The following is a 20,387-nucleotide window of genomic DNA, read 5'->3' on the forward strand; positions in this document are numbered from 1 at the left end:
AGGGCTGAAGATGTTTTCAACATTCTTCTTCCAGCAATCAAAAACTTAGGGCTGTCAATAACTATGTGATACGGTCAGTCTTACGACTATAAATAGCACAAGTAAAAGATTTGAGCATTTTAAAAATGTGGCTTTCAAATTTAGTGGTTTAGATCCAAAGCATTTTGACAACACAGATAATGTGAACAAATTAGAATTTTTAGCAGACACGTACTCAGAGGTAATCGACAGTCAAACTGAAATCGTACAAGAGTTTCTTTCATTCAAAGACATGTACAAAGAGATCATGAGCACCAGCACTAAGGCAAATTCAAGTGTCGAGAAACTGACCATCAACAATGTACTAAAATTCATGATCGCCAATGACATGTGTTCCATTTATCCTAACCTGTCCACATTGTACCACATTTTTCTGACCTTACCGATAACTAGCGCAGTTGCGGAACGATCCTTTAGCCAGCTCCAACACAGAAAGTCCTACCTTCATTCTACAATGGGCGAGGATAGATTGTCTGTGTTAGCTTTGGTCTCCATTGAAAGACAGTTGGCAACTGAGGTAGATGATAATAAAGTAATAGATAACTTTGCTAGAATGGAGCCTAGATGAAAGAGGCTGTTGTAGTTGCTTCATACCTTTTTCATATTGCTTCGTTTTGTTTTCATTTTACATTTAAAATGTAAAATAATTAAATAACACACGTGTTTTTATTATGTTTTGATTTAAAATACAAAATAAAAATGTATAATGAATTTAAAATTATTTGGTATGCGTCGTGGTGAATTTTTTATGTGCTCGCTCCCCCTAACTTTAGAACCTGGCTACGCCCCTGGTTAGTGCTAATGTTTGAATTCAGGAAACCAATGCGGACCAGTTAATAAGGCCGTTTATGGGAGGAGTCATTTCACCTTGTTACAGATGCTATCAGTGCAGGGGGCTTCAGTTTAGACTGTGCGTGTTAATTCCAACACTGCTGGGCAAAATTATTGCTCTCACTCACTTTCATATCTTTTTGGATTATTTAATTCCAGATAATCTCTTGTGTTGTGTTTGGTGTCTGTATCCTGCCGTATTGAGTATTGAACTGTTACTAAAACGGTACTGTGAAGACACCAAACACATTGGTAACTTGGACAGATTTTACTATCACCTGGGAAAAGGTGAACTTGCTACGTGTATCTTTAAGCGCTGGCTGCAGTATAGCATAGGTGAGTAACATCATCTTCAAATCCTCGAGTGTCATTGAATCTGTAACAAGCTGATTGACTTATTTTACAGACGGGCTTATGAACTTGTCTGAACTGGTTTCTTGGATTCGACCATTAGCACTAACTGTTTAAACAGAGTGGGACAAAAGGATATTAATGACAATCCTTTATGATGATTTATATTTTTTAAACCTCCTTCAACCATTATTTTAAATCATACTGGTCAGCATTTTATCTAATCCTGGCTCTTGTGGAATCCTGGCCCAACTTGAGTTGCCATCTTCAAGAGAGACAGTATAAACATGTACCGGAAAAGAACTGCGCACAGTGTGCATGCCCTAACATGTACACTTTAGCCTGAAGAATGGGATGGGCTATGATCTAATACAGATGTCTCAATGATAATTTTTGCTGTACTTGCAGTATTAGTGTGAGAAAACCCAACAAATAAGAAACCCAAACTTTCTATAGGAAGCACCTGATCAGGTGACATTACAAAATAGCTTCCACTTTCACAAATGTTCCTAGTTAATAAAAAGATCATTTCTCACATATGTTGGTGCCATTGTCATGACAGAAGCAATAGTTTGTCAATCAGATAGACAAATTCTTGTGATATTTTTAAGGTGTCATGGCTGATCGGAAGGTACCCTTACTTTATACTGCCAGGGACCCAGGTTCGATTCGTGGCTTGGGTCACTGTCTGTGCAGTCTGCACATTCTCCCAGTGTCTGCGTGGGTTTCCTCCGGGTGCTCCAGTTTCCTCCCACAGTCTGAAAGTTAGGTGCATTGACTATGCTAAGTTCTTCCTCAGTGTACCCGAACAGGCGCCGGATTTTATTTTTACTAAAATACATGAAGCATGAACTAGATGTTTGCGGAATTGTTAACCTCAATTAATACAGCAGTTAATTTAGTAGACTTGACTAGATTTTAATGACAGAACAATGTAAGCAGCACAGAGGTTAGCACTGCTGCCTCACAGCGCCAGGGAATGGGGCTCGATTCCCGACTTGGGTCACAGTCTGTGTGCCGTTTACACATTCTCTCCGTGTTTGCGTGGGTTTCCTCCCACATTCGGAAAGACATACTGGTTAGGTGCATTGGCTATGCTAAATTCTCCCTCAGAGCACTGGAACAGGAGTGTGGCGACTAGGGGATTTTCACAGTAACTTCGTTAATGCAGTGTTAATGTCAAGTTGCTGAAGGGGGAATGATACAAAATGCTACATCGCGTTCCAACTAATCCCCCTCCTCCAGCCTTGTCTCTCGGAGTTGGCTGCTTGCTCGCTCACCGTTTGGGCACATTGCTATGAGCAGACTTAGTGAACATTAACAGTAGAGAGGTATAAAATGCTCCCGTCTCACTCAATATTGCCACCTGACATGTGAACTCCGCCTAACAGGTGAATTTGCAAGTGCTGCCTCTCCCTCAGTACTCAAGAGGGCAATGATTGACAGTCACCGACAGGTCAGTACAATTGTTTCTCAAGATGACAGTCTGCAAATACTGAACCCTCCCAAACCAATCCCAATCAAAGCTTGGCTATATTGATACACGCTCTACTTTCTGGGAACTGTAGTTCCGAGTGTTCAAACTTGTCAATTATGAAAGTAGGGACTGACTACAACCCCCAGAATACTTTGCAGATTGTACAAGTGAAACAACATAAGAATAAATGTGATTTTTTTGAACAAAGGGGAAACGTTGTGAAAAAAAGGGCTTTGTTACCAAAGGCCAATTGACTTGTTGGAAAAGGCACCCCTTTTCACTGGAGCACAAGGTTCTTTGGGTGTGCGGTTACTTAACGAAGAACCCAACACACAATTGACACACGGAAATTTGACGTTTGATTGCTTCCTGCTTCTCGTTACTCGGATAGAATGAAATATCAAGTGGCTGCGGATTGAGCCGTTCCGGGAAACTGTTACAACTCAAAGACGGTGGGAGGGAGAGAGAGAGGGGGAGCTGAATTGTGACCATCATTCTGAAGATCTCTGCTAGAGACGAAAGTACCCCGGGTGGGAGTGAAGAATCGGCACCAACCTGCTGTAGGAAGTGGGGACTGCCAAGAGTGCGAGGGCATCCCAGATACCTGCAATGTTCCCTGCTGCCGGAGCCACTCTGTCAGGTAGGGGGAGAGAGGCAAATGAAGGAGTAAATCCTGATCAAATCCTGATTCCCTCTTGCTGCAAACCTTCAGTATAAAACTTTCCCCCTGCGGTTAAATCAGACTGAGGTGTGTGTGATTTTTGTTGAATCCTGTTAGTTTTTTTTGCTGTCTTTTAAACTATCTCTTCTCTCTGACTTTTAGACCTGGTGTAGTCACAGGGACAGCTACCTGCCGCTGGTATTATAAAATCTCTACCCCCACTCCCCCGAGGATGGTGCTTTACAGCGGGTCTTTGAAAGTCAAGATCGGAGAGGCAGTGGACTTGAAACCGACGCGATGCGCCCTTAGGCATTCCATATCCAACAAAAGTTACCAGCTCCTGGACCCCTATGTGATGGTCAAGATTGACAACCGCAGGGTCGGGCAGACTGTCACTAAACAGAAGACCAGCCAGCCCACTTTTAACGAGGACTTCAACACCCAGATCTGGAGGAGCAGTGAGATCGAACTCACCGTTTTCCACGACACCCCTATCGGATACGATGACTTCGTGGCCAATTGCACTTTGCAGTTCGAGGAGTTGTTGAAAAATGGCACGAAAACCTTTGAAGGCTGGGTAAGCTGTCCCTCTCAGAGCCCACGTTGCTTTTGATCATTCATTAGAATCTTATAGAAACTAGAAGTAGGCCATTCGGCCCTTCGAGCCCCTACTACTCCATTCATTATGATCAGGGCTGATCATCGAATTCGATGGCGGGATTTTACGGCCTTGCTTGTCCTGAAACCGTAAAATAAACCCGAGGTCAACGCACCTTCCCATGCTCCGCCCCTCGCCCATTCCGATTCCCGTGGTGGTGGTGGGGGGGGGGGCAATAAAATTCCAGCCAATATCCTGATTTCCCCCCCCGCCCCCTCCATCCCCCCATATCACATGATCCCTTTAGCCAAGAGCTATATCTAATTTCTTCTTGAAATCAGACAACGTTTTGGCCTCAGCTCCTTTCTGTGGTAGCGTATTCCACACATTCATCACCCTCTGGGTGAAGGAGTTTCTCCTCGCCTCAGTTCTAAAAGGTTTACCCCTTACCCTCAAACTATGGCCCCCTAGTTCTGGACTCCCCCACCATCGGGAACACTCACTCTGAAAACCTTGGGCCGGATTTTACCACCTCACTTGTCCCAGAACTGTAAAATCCCACCTGAGGTCAATGGACCTTTCCATGGTCCACCCCTCGCCCACTCTGATTCCCACGGCGGGTGGCACGGTAAAACTCCAGACCTTTCCCATGGTCCGCCCCTCACCCACTCCAATTCCCCTGGTGGGCGGCACAATAAAATTCCGGTCCTTCCCGTGGTCCGCCCCTCGCCCGTTCCGATTCCAATGGCAGGCAGGGTGGTAAAATTCCAGCCATTATGTTCACACAATGTCCACATGCAGGCAGTTTTTTTGTAAATAGAACTGATCACATTATTCTATGTTTATCTTGCGATGATCTTCAATCTATATTGTCTGGTTTGACCCCCACTTCAGCTCTAATAAATGCCAAAAGATGTTCCTATCTTTCCCTTTTAGGTGCAAGATGATGATCTTGCATTAATGCAAATAAATTATCTACATTAAAATTCCCATAATGAAACACAAAGACCAAGGAAAGAAGTGTTGAGGAACTTGGCACAGTGAACTGTGTGTTTCTAATGCCAGAACAGTGACCAGATTATAGCAGCTCACACTGTCCAAAAGCTCCTCAATCAGGTGTCACCCATGTATTTGAATACCATTGCTCTGCTAAGAGAAAAGGAAACACTTATTTATTTTGTAAATGTATGTTGTCTTCAAACGTTTTTAAAAATCCAGGCAAGCAATTATTATAGCATAGGAGGGGTGCAAGAAAAATATGTTGATCCTGTGGACTAGCTCTCTTATAATGCCCAAGTTGAGGGTATTATTACAAATTCCAGAAAGCATTTGCTGAATAATGCTTAATCCTATCACCAGAAATGGGATGTGTTATTTCTTCAGTGGCACTGGTGGACTTGTTGTAAAATCCAGAGCCTGCACCTAGCATGGGCTGTTCCGTGTTGGGAATGGAGTTATACAGGCCAGGTAGTTTCCATATCCGCTGAGACCATGAGGGGAATCAAAGATTGGCTAGATTTTATGCTCAATTGCGGTCTAGAGACTGTGGTAAGGCTTGGATAGGATGCGGTTCCTCCGCTTTCCACCCTGTCTTAGAAGAGAATAGAATCCCTATAGTGCTGAGGGAGGTCGTTCAGCCCATCGGGTCTGCACTGACCACAATCCCATCCAGGTCCTATTCCTGTAACCCCATATTTATCCTACTAATCCCCTTGGCACTAGGGTTTAGATGGCCAATCAACCTAACCCACACATCTTTTGACTGTGGGAGGAAATCGGAGCACCCGGAGGAAACCCACGCAGACATGGGGAGAACGTGCAAACTCCACACAGACGGTGACCCGAGACCGGAATCGAACCCGGGTCCCTGGCGCTGTGAGGCAGCAGTGCTAACCACTGTGCCACCGTGCCGCCCCATTGTCTGAATAGCCTGGCACTGGCCGTTCTCTGGTCCTGTGTACAGAGGAGGGCCCGAAGGAAGACCCAACCTTGTGGGAACCAGGTTGTGGGACTGTTTCACGAGCCATAGAGTCAAACTCAATGTGCTCATCACCCTCCCTAAACTAACACAGGCACAGATCACTTGATAGCAATCAAAAGTGCAGACTTCTACTGCTACCACCACCCCCCGACTCAGGGGTGCTGACGCCAATTGTAATGCCTCAACTGCTGCCAGGCTGAGATGAGTTAACTAAGCACAGATTAATTGTGTGGGTACAGGAACTGCATGGCTGAGTCCCACACAGTGGAATCCATTTACCTGCGACGCAGTTTGGGAAGCTTATCTCCAAGCTCTTGCTTCCTTCACGCAGCTTTAATGTTATATTTTATATAAATTACCACCCACTCTTCATTAATGTGGATTCACACTTTTGCAGTCGGTTCTATTTTAGCACACAGCATTTCTGCATAACAGTTTGCTCTTGCCTTTTGCGCATGGTCCTGAATGAAGCTTCAATTACATTCGGAAGGGCGGGGGTGGAATGATCTGCCAAGCATGTATTTTAACAAGCTGTTAGTAACATTGATTTTGAATAAAATGCTGTCTCTGAGATAGGGTTTTAGGAAGGGGAGAAGCTTATAATTGTTTATTCACCAATCTGTTGCTGGCTCAAGCTTTGCTTCATCTCAGCAAACATTTTTATAACAATAGAAACCCTACAGTGCAGAAGGAGGCCATTCGGCCCATCGAGTCTGCACCGACCACAATCCCACCCAGGCCCTACCCCCACATATTTTACCCGCTAATCCCTCTAACCTACGCATCCCATGACTCTAAGGGACAATTTTTAACCTGGCCAATCAACCTAACCCACACATCTTTGGACTGTGGGAGGAAACCGGAGCACCCGGAGGAAACCCACGCAGACACGAGGAGAATGTGCAAACTCCACTCAGACAGTGACCCGAGCCAGGAATCGAACCCGGGACCCTGGAGCTGTGAAGCAGCAGTGCTAACCACTGTGCTACCGTGCTGCCCCAAAAATAGGAGAGAAAGAGAGAGAGATACTGGCTTTTTCTGCCAGTCCTGCACTGATCATATCAGAACTCAAAACAGACTGAACAGGTCTCAAAAACAGATGTAGCCAATAAATGATTCGTTATGTTTGGGGGCACGTTTTGACACCCTGATTTCTCTGGGGCTGTGCTCCCATAGAATCCCTACAGTGCAGAAGGAGGCCATTTGGCCCATCACGTCTGCACCGAACACAACCCTACCCAGCCCCTATCCCCGTATTTACTCTGCCAGTGCCCCTGACACTAGAGTCAATTTAGCATGGCCAATCAACCTAACCCACACACCTTTGGACTGTGGGAGGAAACCGGAGCACCCGGAGGAAACCCACGCAGACACGAGAATGTGCAAACTCCACACAGGCAGTGACCCAAGCCGGGAATTGTACCCAGGTCCCTGGCACTGTGAGGCAGCAGTGCTAACCACTGAACCATCGTGAGTTGAGTTGGATTATTTTACCAACTGCATCCTCAGTCCTCCCCCTCCTTCTGCAAGGTTTGTACTTCCTGGAGCAGTCTCATCAATCATTTGTTTGACTCCTTGACTCAGTGGTCCATGAGGTTGTGCTGGGTGTCTGGCTCCATCTTGCTCGAAACAGAGGTTTGATCGCCTGTAAATCTCGTGTAGTCCTTACCCACTAGAGACACATGTAACGGCCAGGTGTGTGAATCTGAAGGGATTTTTAATGCTGTTCAAAATCTTTGTCATATACCCGAATGAGGCCAGAATGACAGGGTTTGAAATATGTTCAGAAGATATGTAGGGTTGTTCCAGTGTTGCTGCATTCTGTACTGCATTCCTTAAACAAGGAGTAATGAAATTTGTATGTGATGATATGTTCAGTGTAGGGTCCGTTCATTCCTTTGAATAGACGGAGACAGCGCTTATACAATGAATTTCTTTTATTGAAGGGAAGTTAAAATTAGATCGTTACAGAAAGAGAAAAAATAGGAGAGAAAGAGAGAGAGATACTGGCTTTTTCTGCCAGTCCTGCACTGATCATATCAGAACTCAAAACAGACTGAACAGGTCTCAAAAACAGACTGCCAGTTGAACATACAGTTCTACATTATGTCCATCCCTATCTTGCGGCCTCGTAAATGTTGTTTATGAAAAACTTTGTTTGGCTTATGAAAAAGCCTGTTTCTGCTGGCATTATACTTTCAAAAATGCAGTCAATTGTTCTAGCTAACCCAGCATGCTTTGAGTCTTAAAATGTGGTCAAGTTAGCTTTAAATGTAGCCAAGTTAGTTAACCCCTACAGTATAGCATTTAAATGTAATTGCATAAGCAGAGATATCTTAAAATGAAATCCTTGCATTAATAAAGCAAACCATACACAGGCTCAACATTTGGTGTCTGACTTTTGGCAAGCTTAGTGCATAGTTTCATTCCGAGTAATTGTTAAAAATGTTGTTCCCAAATTCTCACTATTATTTGACCTGGTTCTTTCTCCCAGGGTGCTTTTTTTGGCTTTCATTGAGCTTGCTGCTTTGGAAAGGAGTGCTGTATGTAAAGCAAAGATTAACATACAACTTTCAGGCTGAGAGAGGGGCTAAGGGTCTCGCACAATCCCAGAGAATTAGTTGCTCCGTGAGGAAGTACAACCACAAAGCCTACTGGAGGAAGTACAACCACAAAGGCTACTGGCTGAAGTGAAATCTGCCCGTTGGTTAATAGCAGGATAAGATCTTTCCCTTCTAGCAGAGCGGGGACAATTTGCTGATTTTGTTCCCTAAGACGCTAAGATTGCATCTACTTGTGCCGAAGTATGTCTGAAATTTCTGTGCTGCACACTTGACCTTGTGTTAACATTTTATTTGGTCAAAGCTCAGTGCTCATGTTCTCGCCTATGAGTCAGAAGCTTGTAGTAGCTTCTAACCACTCACCAGATATTTGAGCAAATATTCTTGGCTGCCACGCCATGCTGTACAGAGGGAAATGTACATTGCTCAAGGTGCTATTTTCCCAATGAGAAATTAAACCAAGACTCTGTCTCTCACCTCAAGTGGATGTCTCCAGGTTATGTTTGCAGGTTGAGGGTAAAAAAAAGGTTTGCTTAGACATTAGGAAAACTCTAGTTTTTCTTCACTGTTACAACAGAATATCTAGTAACTTATCTCACTGCTATTTGTGGGAACTTGCTGCTGCAAATTAACTAATTTTAGCTTACATTATAACGTTGGCCACACTTTGAATGCACTTCATTGGCTGAGAAGCCCTTTGAAATATCTAAGAGCATGAAAGATGTATGTTCTCATTCTTCCCTTTTCCTTTTTTCTCAAGGAACAGATGTTTATAAGTATTTAATATTTACATCTAACTGAGACATGTTATTTCAAAGGAGTTAAAAATTGGCTTGGGTCAGAATTCAGCAATGCCATTGTTTTTGATGTAAAAGGTTTATAGTATAACTGTTATAAAAGTGACAATGTGAAATCTGGTTTTTGTAAAAGATCATTATGTCTCTGAGCTTTGGATGTGCTTGAACACTTGGTGCCACAGTAAGATAGGATACAGTTTTAAAATTTGTACTTGAATCTAGCTGGAATAGTCAATGTTATTTATCTGGGGTAAGAGATCTGAATGTAGTTGTACTTCACTAGGCTAGGTATTAAGACTGCATTGGAGATCCTACAAAGTAAAATTGTGGGGTGAAAAATTGAAATGCCTCACTGATGAGGTTGAGGTGTTCTTCTGGGGATAGGTCATATTGGAGTGTTTGTTTGTGCTAACCTTGACCTACACTTAAGTCCATAGAATCCCCACAGTGCAGAAGGAGGCCATTTGAGTCTGCACTAACTCTCCAAAAGCGCATCTTACCCAGGCCCACCTCTCCTGCCCTACCCCCATAACTCATGCCTTTACCATGGCTAATCCATCTAACCTTCACATCTTTGGATAATAAGGAGCAATTTAGCATGGCCAATTCACCCAACCTGCAAATCTTTGGACATCTTTTGACAGTTGATTTGCCCTGAGAGCCTAATGAATGAATAGAAAAATAAAACTTGCATTTATGGGACATCCCAAAACACTTCTCAGACAATTTAAGTTATTTTTTAAGTGTAATCACTCCAGTAATGCAGAGAATGCATAACTCAATTGCACACAGAAAGTACCAGTAACAACGATGAGATAAATGAACAGGTAGTCTCTTAGTGATGTTGGTTGAAGGATAAATGTTGATCAGGACACTAGGAAAATTATCCTGCCCTTCTTCAAGAACTGCCATTGAATCTTTTAGGCCCATGAAAAGACAGACAGGGTATTAGTTTAAACATGTCATTGAAAGATGGCACCATCCACAGTGCAGCACTGAGGCGTCACCTTACATTATGTGCTGACGATAATGCAGTGGGTGTCACAGTGGACAGAATTTGCATGTTTCTTTTTACTACCTGTGATTAATATGTGAAATGTTCATGTTTTCCTACCCTCGAGTGGTTGTCCCAATTTAAATAATCCCAGCGGCAAGCTTTTTGTGAGTTTTATTTCTAAAAAAGTTATTTGTTGCCTCATATTTGCGGTGGTGTGTTAATTGCACATCCTGTGTTGTCGTTTGACACCTTGAAATTCACCCTGTCTAGTTTGGATGAGTGATCATAATAATACAATGGAAAGTCGATGTGACCCGTCCACATTTGCCTAACATACGTTGAGTTCCGATGTTTGGTTCGTCCATGGTGAATGACGGGTCAGTTGGAATGCTATAGCTCTTTTGTTGATGGTCCATCCTTAAAGGGATGTGTGAATTCTCTGGATTGTTGTAAATGTCCATATTTAATATGAAACTCGGAACTGCCTGGAGCTCAACATGTCAAAGGTCGCATGATCTGCTGCAACCATTTTAATAATCTGTTTGTGCTCCAAAATTCTAAAGTATTGTCTGAAAGTTCATAATTTACTGTAACATGCCATGGGCTTAAACCCATGACCTTCTTTGCTCAGAGCTTAGTGCTACCACTGAACCAAGACTGAGACCTCGACAGTGGACCATGTTTTGGTGACGCATTTAATCTAAAAGGTCTTTGGGCGGAATCTTATGAGAAGCAGTGGGAATCTTGGGCTGCTGCCTGACAGATGGCAAGTGCCCTGCATCATCTCTTTTCTAGAAGGCCTACCATACCCTGTCCCACTCAGACACTTGACAGGCCTTCCCCTGGGATAGGCAACCTGAAGGGGAAAATCCCACCCATCAAGAGCTACTGGCCATTAGAGGTTGGGAAGCAGTTGTTGCCGCCGGTCCAGCACCCACCCAAGTCTTAGGATCTTTGCTGGAGGTGAGCGATGGTGGGGTGGGGTGGGAAGAGCGGGTCACCTGCAAGTAGCTCCAGTCAGACCCACTCCTCTCCCTCTCACGTAGCTGGGTCCCTTGATCAGGCACTGCGCCCTTGAACAAGGCACCCACACACTTGGGGAGTCTACAAGCAGCCTGCAAGAATATGCCTGTTGTGGCCCCTGGGTGGGAGTTCCCCACCTGTCCCTGGGTTAATATAAGCAGCAGTAGGATGAGATCCTTAAGGGGCACTAATTGCCCATTTAAGGCCTCAATTGGCAGCAGGGCACAGATTTAATTGGTGTGGCAATGGGAAGGTGGTGGTGTCTGTACCTGCCCCTATCCTGCTTGATTAATTGCCCCCTCCACCATCAAACCCAACATGGGGGTGGACGTTAGATCTTGCCCTTAACTTTGAACACTGACTTTCACCTCAGTTAGCTGACCTTAGCCAATACAGGATACAATAGTATGGCTTGATTTGTAAGTAATTAAATGAGCACAAGGCTGTATTTGACTGCAATGTCTCGTTCTCCCTGAGCTGCTAACATTTATTATCTAAAACAAACACGTGAGGAATGATTGCCTTGGCACGGTGCTAGGATGACTCTCTGCGGTAGTAGAACTCCACTTCAGTTTGAAAGAATGAGGAAATGTGTTCTGCTATAAACAAACACATGATGCTGCTACAGAATGCGATGATTAGAAGACAATTGCTCCCAGCGCTGATGCCCCAGCGAGATAACACAAGCAAAATTCACACCCAACCCTTTCCTTGCCAAGTAATAACAATTTTGATGTTTTCGAGAAATTTGAATCCTTTAGATGCAGAATGTATTCTGGGCAGATAATAAGCAGATGTATTGCTGAAGATTGAAGAATATTTTTGTGGATTTCCATTGTTAGAAACAGTGAACTGCTTTCACGGTAAAGAGTTTCGCTGTATTTGAGTTCACACCATGAGGTTTCGTTTGATTGTTCCTTGAAGTTATGCGGCAGATGGCATGAGTCAATGCCATCTAACATGGAAATTCATTCCCCATCTGCATAGTTAATACATTTACTAAGTTACAGCTATTTCATAGAAACCCTACAGTGCAGAAGCAGGCCATTCGGTCCATCGAGTCTGCACTGACAACAATCCCACCCCAGGTCCTAGCCCCACAACCCCGCAAATCCCTCAAACATGCACATCCTGGGACACTAAGGGGCAATTCTGCATGATCAATCCAGCTAACCCGCACATCTTTGGACTGTGGGAGGAAACCATAGTACCCGGAGGAACCCCACACAGACAGTGCACACAGTGACCCAAGCTGGGAATGGAACCCAGGTTCCTGGAGCTGTGAGGCAGCCGTGCTAACCACCGTGCCGCCCCGATTTGTTTGTCCAATTTTTAAAAAACCGCAATATAATGTTGCTCACCACCTGAGGTAAAATCTTTTGGGAGTTCTTTTTTTATTCTTTCATGGGATGTGGGCATTGCTGGCTGGGCCAGCATTTGTTGCCCATCCCTAATTGCCCCTTCAATTGAATGGATTGCTCAGCCATTTCAGAGAGCAACTAAGAGTCAACCAGATTGTTGTGGGTCTGGAGTCACATGGAGGCCAAACTGGCTATGGATGGCAGATTTCCATCCCTGAACCAGATTGGTTTTCGTAACAATGGTTTCATGATCATTAGGTTTTTAATTCCAAATTTTTATTGATATCAAATTTCACTATTTGCTGTGGTGGGATTCGAACCTGGGTCCCCAGAGCATTACCCAGGGTCTCTGGATTATTGTCCAGTGATAATACCACTGTGCCACTGCCTCCCCTCCTATCCCTACTCCAAGATTTGAACACCTTGACCAATCCTGTTCACATCGGGTGGGTTCGGTGATGGGAAAGGAAAATATTGTGAACTGTAAAGGCGCCTTTTACATCAGCGTAAGTGTGCGGTGCTATTGTCCCTCACCCTGCCCCCCGTCAGTGATGAGACAGCTGACGTTTAATGCCAGGAGCATCATTTGAATATGTTACCATGTAATTACCAGGCCCCTATGCTGAATCATGCCACCCCACCCCTGTCAGAAAATCCATCCACATTGGCATTATGGCAGAATGACGTGAATCACCACTGGTCTCTCAAGGCAAGCAGAATTCCCCGGGGGGGTGGGGGTGGGGGGGGCGGGGGCTGAGGTGAGTGCAGTGGGGAGAGGGTCATGATGCCTGGGAACTGCCCAAAGCACAGTGCCATGGGGTAGTGTGGGAGCGGTGGCTTGCAGGGGTGGGAGTGGTTTCTTGGGTGAACCCCTTTGCTCTCTCTGCACTGGGCTTGCCTTAAAAAAATGGTGCCCCAATCTTTGGCTGTCTAAGTTGCTGGCGGTGGGGGCAAATCATAGAATTCTACAGTGCAGGAGGAGGCCATTCAGCCCACCGACTCTGCATCGACCACAATCCTACCCAGGCCCTATTCCCATAACCCCATGCAGTTACCCAGCTAGTCCCCCTGACACTAAGGGGCAATTTAGCATGGCCAATCCATCTAAACGGCCACATCGTCAGTGATACATTGTGGGACCTGATCCTTCAAGGCTTTTCTTTGTCAAAGTCCCAGACTGCACTGCGAAGAAAGTTGCCATTGCTGTGGGTAGCTTCAATACCGATTTTTCCTGCCCGCGATCAGTCTTTGACGACTTCCAGGAAAATCTCGCTCGTTGGCTCAGATTTTGCAGGCTACGGCAAAAGAATGATGCAGAATGTTTGTTACGCTCACCTTTTGCAGGCTTTTGATGCAGAAAGTTAGAGTCAGGGGGAGTCTGATATTTCACACATCATCGACAGGGACCTTTGTGAACAGGGCAAGCAACAGCCTGTCTTTCCAACCAATCAGAATCATTGAAAGTCTAAACCAGGAAGTGAATGTGAGACCATGCACTGAAAGCGAAATAAAGAGAGGGAAAGAAATGTGCAATACAAAGGAGAAAAATAAGAGAGAGGAAAAAAGGCATTTCATTGCTATTGAAAAATAACCTTGAACAGTTAAGTAAAATCTGAGGAATAAAACTCTGCACTTTAGAAAGTAAATTTTCAGTGCAGGAGAGGTTGTTTGGTAGTAATTAAAATTTATTGCATCTTTTTAAAAATCCCTCGCACGAGAATGGACAAGACTTAACTTTTTCTGACATGTTTAATAGGTCTCTGGTGGATAAAAAGCACAAATGCAAGCCTCTGATATGTTTCAATGCTGAGTATCTGAAATAGATGAGTGATATACTCAGGAGTGGTTGGGCTGGTGTGGCAAAGCAGCAATAGGTTGTGAGTTGTCCAGTTGTGGATGAGTTGATAATGTGGGATAGAGCTAAAATCCAGCAAAGAGACACTGGGGAAATTGAGAACAGAGGTGACACTGGGTAAGCATAGGGATTTAATAGATGCAGTGGGGTAGAGCTGGAGATGGGCAGCATTTGATGTAGAGGGTGGCTGGGGGTGGTTAATAGAATAGAATCCCTACAGTGCAGAACAAGGCCATTCGGCCCATCGAATCGATACCGATCACAATCCCACTCAGGCTCTATTCCCGTAACCCCACACATTTACCCTGCTAATCCCCCCTGACACTAGGGTCAATTTAGCATGGCCAATCAATCTAACCCATCTTTGGACTGTGGGAGGAAACCGGAGCACCCGGAGGAAACCCATGCAGACATGGGGAGAATGTGCGGAGTTTGCGCAGACAGTGACCCGAGGCCGGAATTGGACCTGGGTCCCTGGCGCTGTGAGGCAGCGGTGCTTGCCAACGTGCCGCTCCTAATAGGTGAAGTAAGTGGGTCAGAAAGTTGACAAATGTGGGAAAATGGGAACATGTCCACTTTGGCAGGGAGAGTAGAAAAGCAGTATAGTATTTGAGAGGAATGTAAAACTGTGGTACTGAGGAATCTGGGTATCCTGATACTTGCATGAATTACAAGAAGTTAGTATGCAGGTTCAGCCAGTCATTAGGAAGGCAAATGGAATTGGCCTGTTTTTGTTTCAGATTCCAGCACCTGCAGTATTTTGTTTTTATAAAATAGGGAAGTTTTACTGCAGCTGTGTAGGGTCTTGGTGAAACCACATCTGGAGTACAGTGTATAGTTTTAGTCCCCTTTTTTGAAAAAGAACACAATTTGATGTTACAAATAGTTCAGAGAAGGTTCACTCGACCAATTCCTGGGATCTGAGGAAGAAAAGTTGGAAAGACTGGGCCTGTACCCATTGTAATTTAGACGATTGAAAAGTGATCATACTGAAGCATAAGATTCCGAGGGGATTTGATAGGGTGGAAATGTTTCCTCTGGTAGGAGTGGACTCGATGGGCCGAATGGCCTAATTCTGCTCCTATATCTTATGAAAGCTAGGGGACACAATTGAAGAAAAGGCTCTCTGCTTTATTTGCTAAACAGAAGCCCAACCAGTCTATTATCCACCCCCACACTCCTCTGCCTGTCTGAAGTTGTTCTTTCATTGAACGGTTCCACCAAATGAAAGGTGTAGATATGGGTACCTCCATGTGCCCCCCCCCCTCCCCCACCCCCGCCCCGCCATGATGCTTGATGGCTTGATGACTCTACTATCTGTACTGTTTCCTGTTCTTGTCCAGAGCTGGAAAAAATATCAACTTTGATTCTAATTTCCTCTCTCATCATCCCATAGTCCATTACATGGGCGGCACGGTGGCGCAGTGGTTAGCACTGCTGCTTCACAGCTCCAGGGTCCCGGGTTCGATTCCCGGCTCGGGTCACTGTCTGTGTGGAGTTTGCACATTCTCCTCGTGTCTGCGTGGGTTTCCTCCGGGTGCTCCGGTTTCCTCCCACAGTCCAAAAATGTGCGGGTTAGGTTGATTGGCCAGGTTAAAAATTGCCCCTTAGAGTACTGGGATGCGTAGGTTAGAGGGATTAGCGGGTAAATATGTGGGGGTAGGGCCTGGGTGGGATTGTGGTCGGTGCAGACTCGATGGGCCGAATGGCCTCCTTCTGCACTGTAGGGATTCTATGATTTCTATGATTTCTGATACTTCCCTTCCTTTCCTCGATTTCTCTGCCTCTCCTACTGTGGATAGGCTGTCTACTGATGTGTGTTATAAGCCCGCTGACTCATCCACAGAACACCCTGCTTCCTGTAACGATTCCATTCCCTTCTCCCAGTTTCTCCGTCTCCCTCACATTTGTTCAGATGATGCAACTTTCCACGACAATGCTTCTGATATGTCTTCCTTTTTTTCCTCAACCAAGGATTCCAACACCCTGACACCTCTATCCTTGGCCTGCTCCACTGTTCGTGTCAAGCTCAGCATAAGCTTGAGGAACAGCATCTCATCTTCTAGTTGGGCACTTTACGTCCTTCTGGACTCAAACATTGAGTTTAACAGTTTCAGACCATGGAATCTGTCGACCATTTCCTTTCTGTTGTTTTTGCCGTATGTGTCGGCTTGAATCTTGTTCTTCGTGTTTTTGCTTTTGGATGGAGCTGTTAATGATTCTGGCATTTACAAGTCACCCTGGACAAATGCTTTGTCATTTTACCACTCCCTCTGCCATTTGACCCACTACACCTTTGTCATTTAATCTCTCCTATCCTCTACCTAATCCCAGACCTTCCTTTCTGTTCTTCTTCCCTCCTTCCCCCGTTTCAACGGCATAAAACAAGTCAATTCACCAAAGATCCTTAGACAGCACCTTCCAAACTCATGACCACTTCCATCTAGAAGAATAAGGGCAGCAGATAAATGGGAACACCACCACCTGCGAGTTCCCCTCCCAGCCTCTCACCATCCTGGCTTGGAAATATATCGCCGCTCCTTTGCAGTCACTGGGTCAAAATCCAGGAATTCCCTCCCTAACGGCATTGTGGATCAACCCACAGCACATGGACTGCAGCGATTCAAGAAGGCAGCTCACCACCACCTTCTCAAGGGCAACTAGGGATGGGCAATAAATGCTGGCCAGCCAGCGACGCCCATGTCCCACGAATGAATAAAAAAAACACATGATATCTCAACCAACCTTCAGTTCAGAAGGAGTCATAGTCAACTTGAAGCATTAATCTTCTCTCTCCTCAGATGTTGTCGGACTTGACAACTTTTTCCAGAACTTTCTGGGGTTTTATTTTACTGCCGATTTCCAGCATCTGCAGTATTTTGCTTTGAAGTGCCAATGATGGAAGATTGCAATTCCGGTATGATGTATTTCCTTGTTTGACTAGTGGGAGCATTTCATTACCTGCTCCTAAAAAAACAGGTTACACCAACCAGGAGGTTTCCTGTATCATGTACTTGTCAAGAGCCGACTAAAATTCCATAAGGGAGGGAGTAATCGGAATGCAGCAAATCCCACACATTAACTCCTTTTGAGTTATACTTGGAACACCCATTGTAAGCATTTATTATTTACTTGAAGGTTTGTGCTTCACTTCCTCTAAAATTTGCTCTCCTAGTTTAAACTCCAAAGTATTTTGATTGGGAACATTCTGTTTTATTTGTTTGGCTCCAAAGCATGTTTGTACGCAGCTGACTTCATCAGTGTGAAAGGGCTCCACATGTATTAATATTCATAGGCCTCACTCACATCGCAACATGAGCCCAGAACTCTGACTGCAAATCCGTGGATCCACATATTGTTTTATGGCACTAATATGCATGAGTCGTGCAGGTGGGTGTGTGCTGAGGGAGGATGATGTGGTCACAGAAAACTTGACTTAGTTGAAAACATTTCATAGAATCCCTACAGTGCAGAAGGAGACCATTAGGCCCACCGAGCCTGTACTGACAGCAATCCCACTCGGGCCCTATCCCTGTAACCCCACGCCTGCCAATTCCCTGCTAAGGGGCACCTTAGCAAGGCCAATGCATTTAACCCACACATCTTTTAGCGGGTTGCTCATAAAGAAGAATATGCAAACCCCAACCTTCTACACATGATACTTAAAAACACCCTTATATTTGATTGTAATGTATCTATGAAATATGAGTATTGTTTACACCAGTCAACACGTGTCTTTGTTTAGTTTTGCAGATGTGTGTGTTGTGATGAAGCATGATATGATCACAATGTTGTAAGAGATTGGATGTCTCAAACAAATGCAATAGACACTCGTAATGTCAATGCACTTATTAACAATACTGTTTGCTTTTGACTAGCTGACTAAGGCAGCAAGTGGCCAAGATGTGTAAACAAGTAAGGCCCCATATTGAATCCGCTTTTAATTATCCTGATCCAAACCTTAGCTTTGTTGCTATAGCGAGTCTATGTCTAAATGATGCTCCTTTCCTGAACTCCCTTGCTTGCGCACCTGCAGTTATATTTGGATTAGCTCTTGACATAGGCAACAATGCCCAGCTGGAATAGTTTGAGGAGAATTTTAACTTCACAGAATGGGCGGGTTGGGATTGGGTGGGATGTTAAATTTTAAAAGTTAAAACACTAGTCGCCAACTTGCCCATTTCCAGAGTTAATAGGTGGGAGAATGGGCAACCCATAGCAAGAGTGTCACTCATTTAAATATTTAAATTAAGCTGCTGCATCATCGTATTTTGGAGCACACCTGGCTTCCCCGGAAATTCAGTAGCTAAAGGGAGTTGAGGATTGCTTTGTGGAAGGGTTAAATGCCTTTCCAGCATGGCTTGTGGGCCAGGGGAAGCCCACTTGATTCAACCCATCTCTCCAAGCTAATCTGCCTCCCACCCCGGACACCGACCCTCCACCTCAGCCCCAAGTCTGTGTCTGACCTGTTGCAATCACCCCCTGATCCCATGAGCCAATCTTCACCCTTCCCTACCACCAGCAGCAGCACAATCCTCACTCTTGGATTTTGACCTCTCCTGCTGCAACCCTTACCCAAACAAGGACCAATTGTTTTTAAGTGTTTTTATTAGTGTCACAAGCAGGCTTACATTAACACTGCAATGGAATTACTGTGAAAAAACACTAGTCGCCACACTCTGTTCGGGTACACTGAGGGAGAATTTAGCATGTCCAATGCACCTAACCAGCACGTCTTTCAGACTGTGGGAGGAAACTGGAACACCCAGAGGAAACCCACGCAGACACGGGGAAAACGTGCAGATTCTGCACAGACAGTGACCCAAGCCGGGAATTGAACCTGGGTCCCTGGCGCTGTGAGGAAGCGGTGCAAACCACTGTGCCACCGTGCTGCCTTATAGTAATTATAGAACAGAATATAATTATTGTATTTATATTGCTCTTCCTTTTAAACCCTCAATCTTTTATAATGCTGTTTGCCAGGTTACTGTTATTTTGACTTGTTTCAGATGTTGAGGTATTGAACATTACAAGTGGGCTTCCATTCATTGGAACTTCCTCTGGTCATTGTTGGTTTATGGGGTTTTTTTTTACCATTGTGTACTTTTTTATCTGCAGTCAAGTTGGAAACATTGAAATCAATTAATATCAAGAGGATGTGAGAAAGCATGTCTTGTTTTCTATATTTATCAATATGTTGAATTGAGGTGAGCATTCTGTTTCCACTCAGATAACAGCTTCAAGATATTTGGTACAAATCTCATTGTGGCAGCATAGTGACCCTAGAATTGTTGAGGGTTAGAAGTAATATTAATTTACTGCCTGAAACACACAGGGCAGAGGGATTATTGTGTGGATTGTAGGGTATTCTTTTGTTGCTGATGGAAATTCATTACAAATCGTAAGCAGATCCCTCCACCACGTAACTCTTTGGGGTGGTTTTAATCGCCAAGGGCTGATGGATTGAAAGCAGTTAGCGAAACCTTCAGTATCAGAGGATGTGGAAGCTTTGGAGAGGTTGCAGAAAAGATTTACCAGGATGTTGCCTGGTTTGGAGGGTATTAACTATGAGGAAAGATTGGGCAAACTTGGTTTGTTTTCAATTGAACGTCGGAGGGGCGTTTACAAAATTATGAGGCATGGATAGAATGGAGAGTCAGGGCCTTTTTCCCAGGGTAGAAAAGGGGAAGAGTTTAAAGGAGACGTGAGAGGCAAGAGTTTTTACACAGAGGGTGGTAAACGCCTGGAATGCACTGTCGGAGGAGGTGGCAGAAGCAGATACAATAGCAACGTTTAAGAGACTACTTGGCAGATACATGAATAGGCAGGGAATAGAGGGCGACGGACCGCGTAGA

General features: G+C 44.6%; 1 protein-coding gene across 1 annotated transcript in view; it reads left to right on the forward strand.

The window, feature by feature from the left end:
- The first annotated feature begins 2,859 nt into the window (after nucleotides 1–2,859).
- prkcha (protein kinase C, eta, a) overlaps nucleotides 2,860–20,387 on the forward strand; it is a 212,311-nt gene continuing 194,783 nt past the window's right edge. Inside the window, exons 1-2 of the mRNA XM_078234226.1 lie at nucleotides 2,860–3,338; nucleotides 3,522–3,936. Of these exons, the coding sequence (XP_078090352.1) occupies nucleotides 3,592–3,936 (345 nt within the window). The 5' untranslated portion in view covers nucleotides 2,860–3,338; nucleotides 3,522–3,591. The remainder of the gene's footprint in view (nucleotides 3,339–3,521; nucleotides 3,937–20,387) is intronic.

Source organism: Mustelus asterias, chromosome 18 (genome assembly GCF_964213995.1).
Source record: "Mustelus asterias chromosome 18, sMusAst1.hap1.1, whole genome shotgun sequence".
Taxonomy (NCBI): domain Eukaryota; kingdom Metazoa; phylum Chordata; class Chondrichthyes; order Carcharhiniformes; family Triakidae; genus Mustelus; species Mustelus asterias.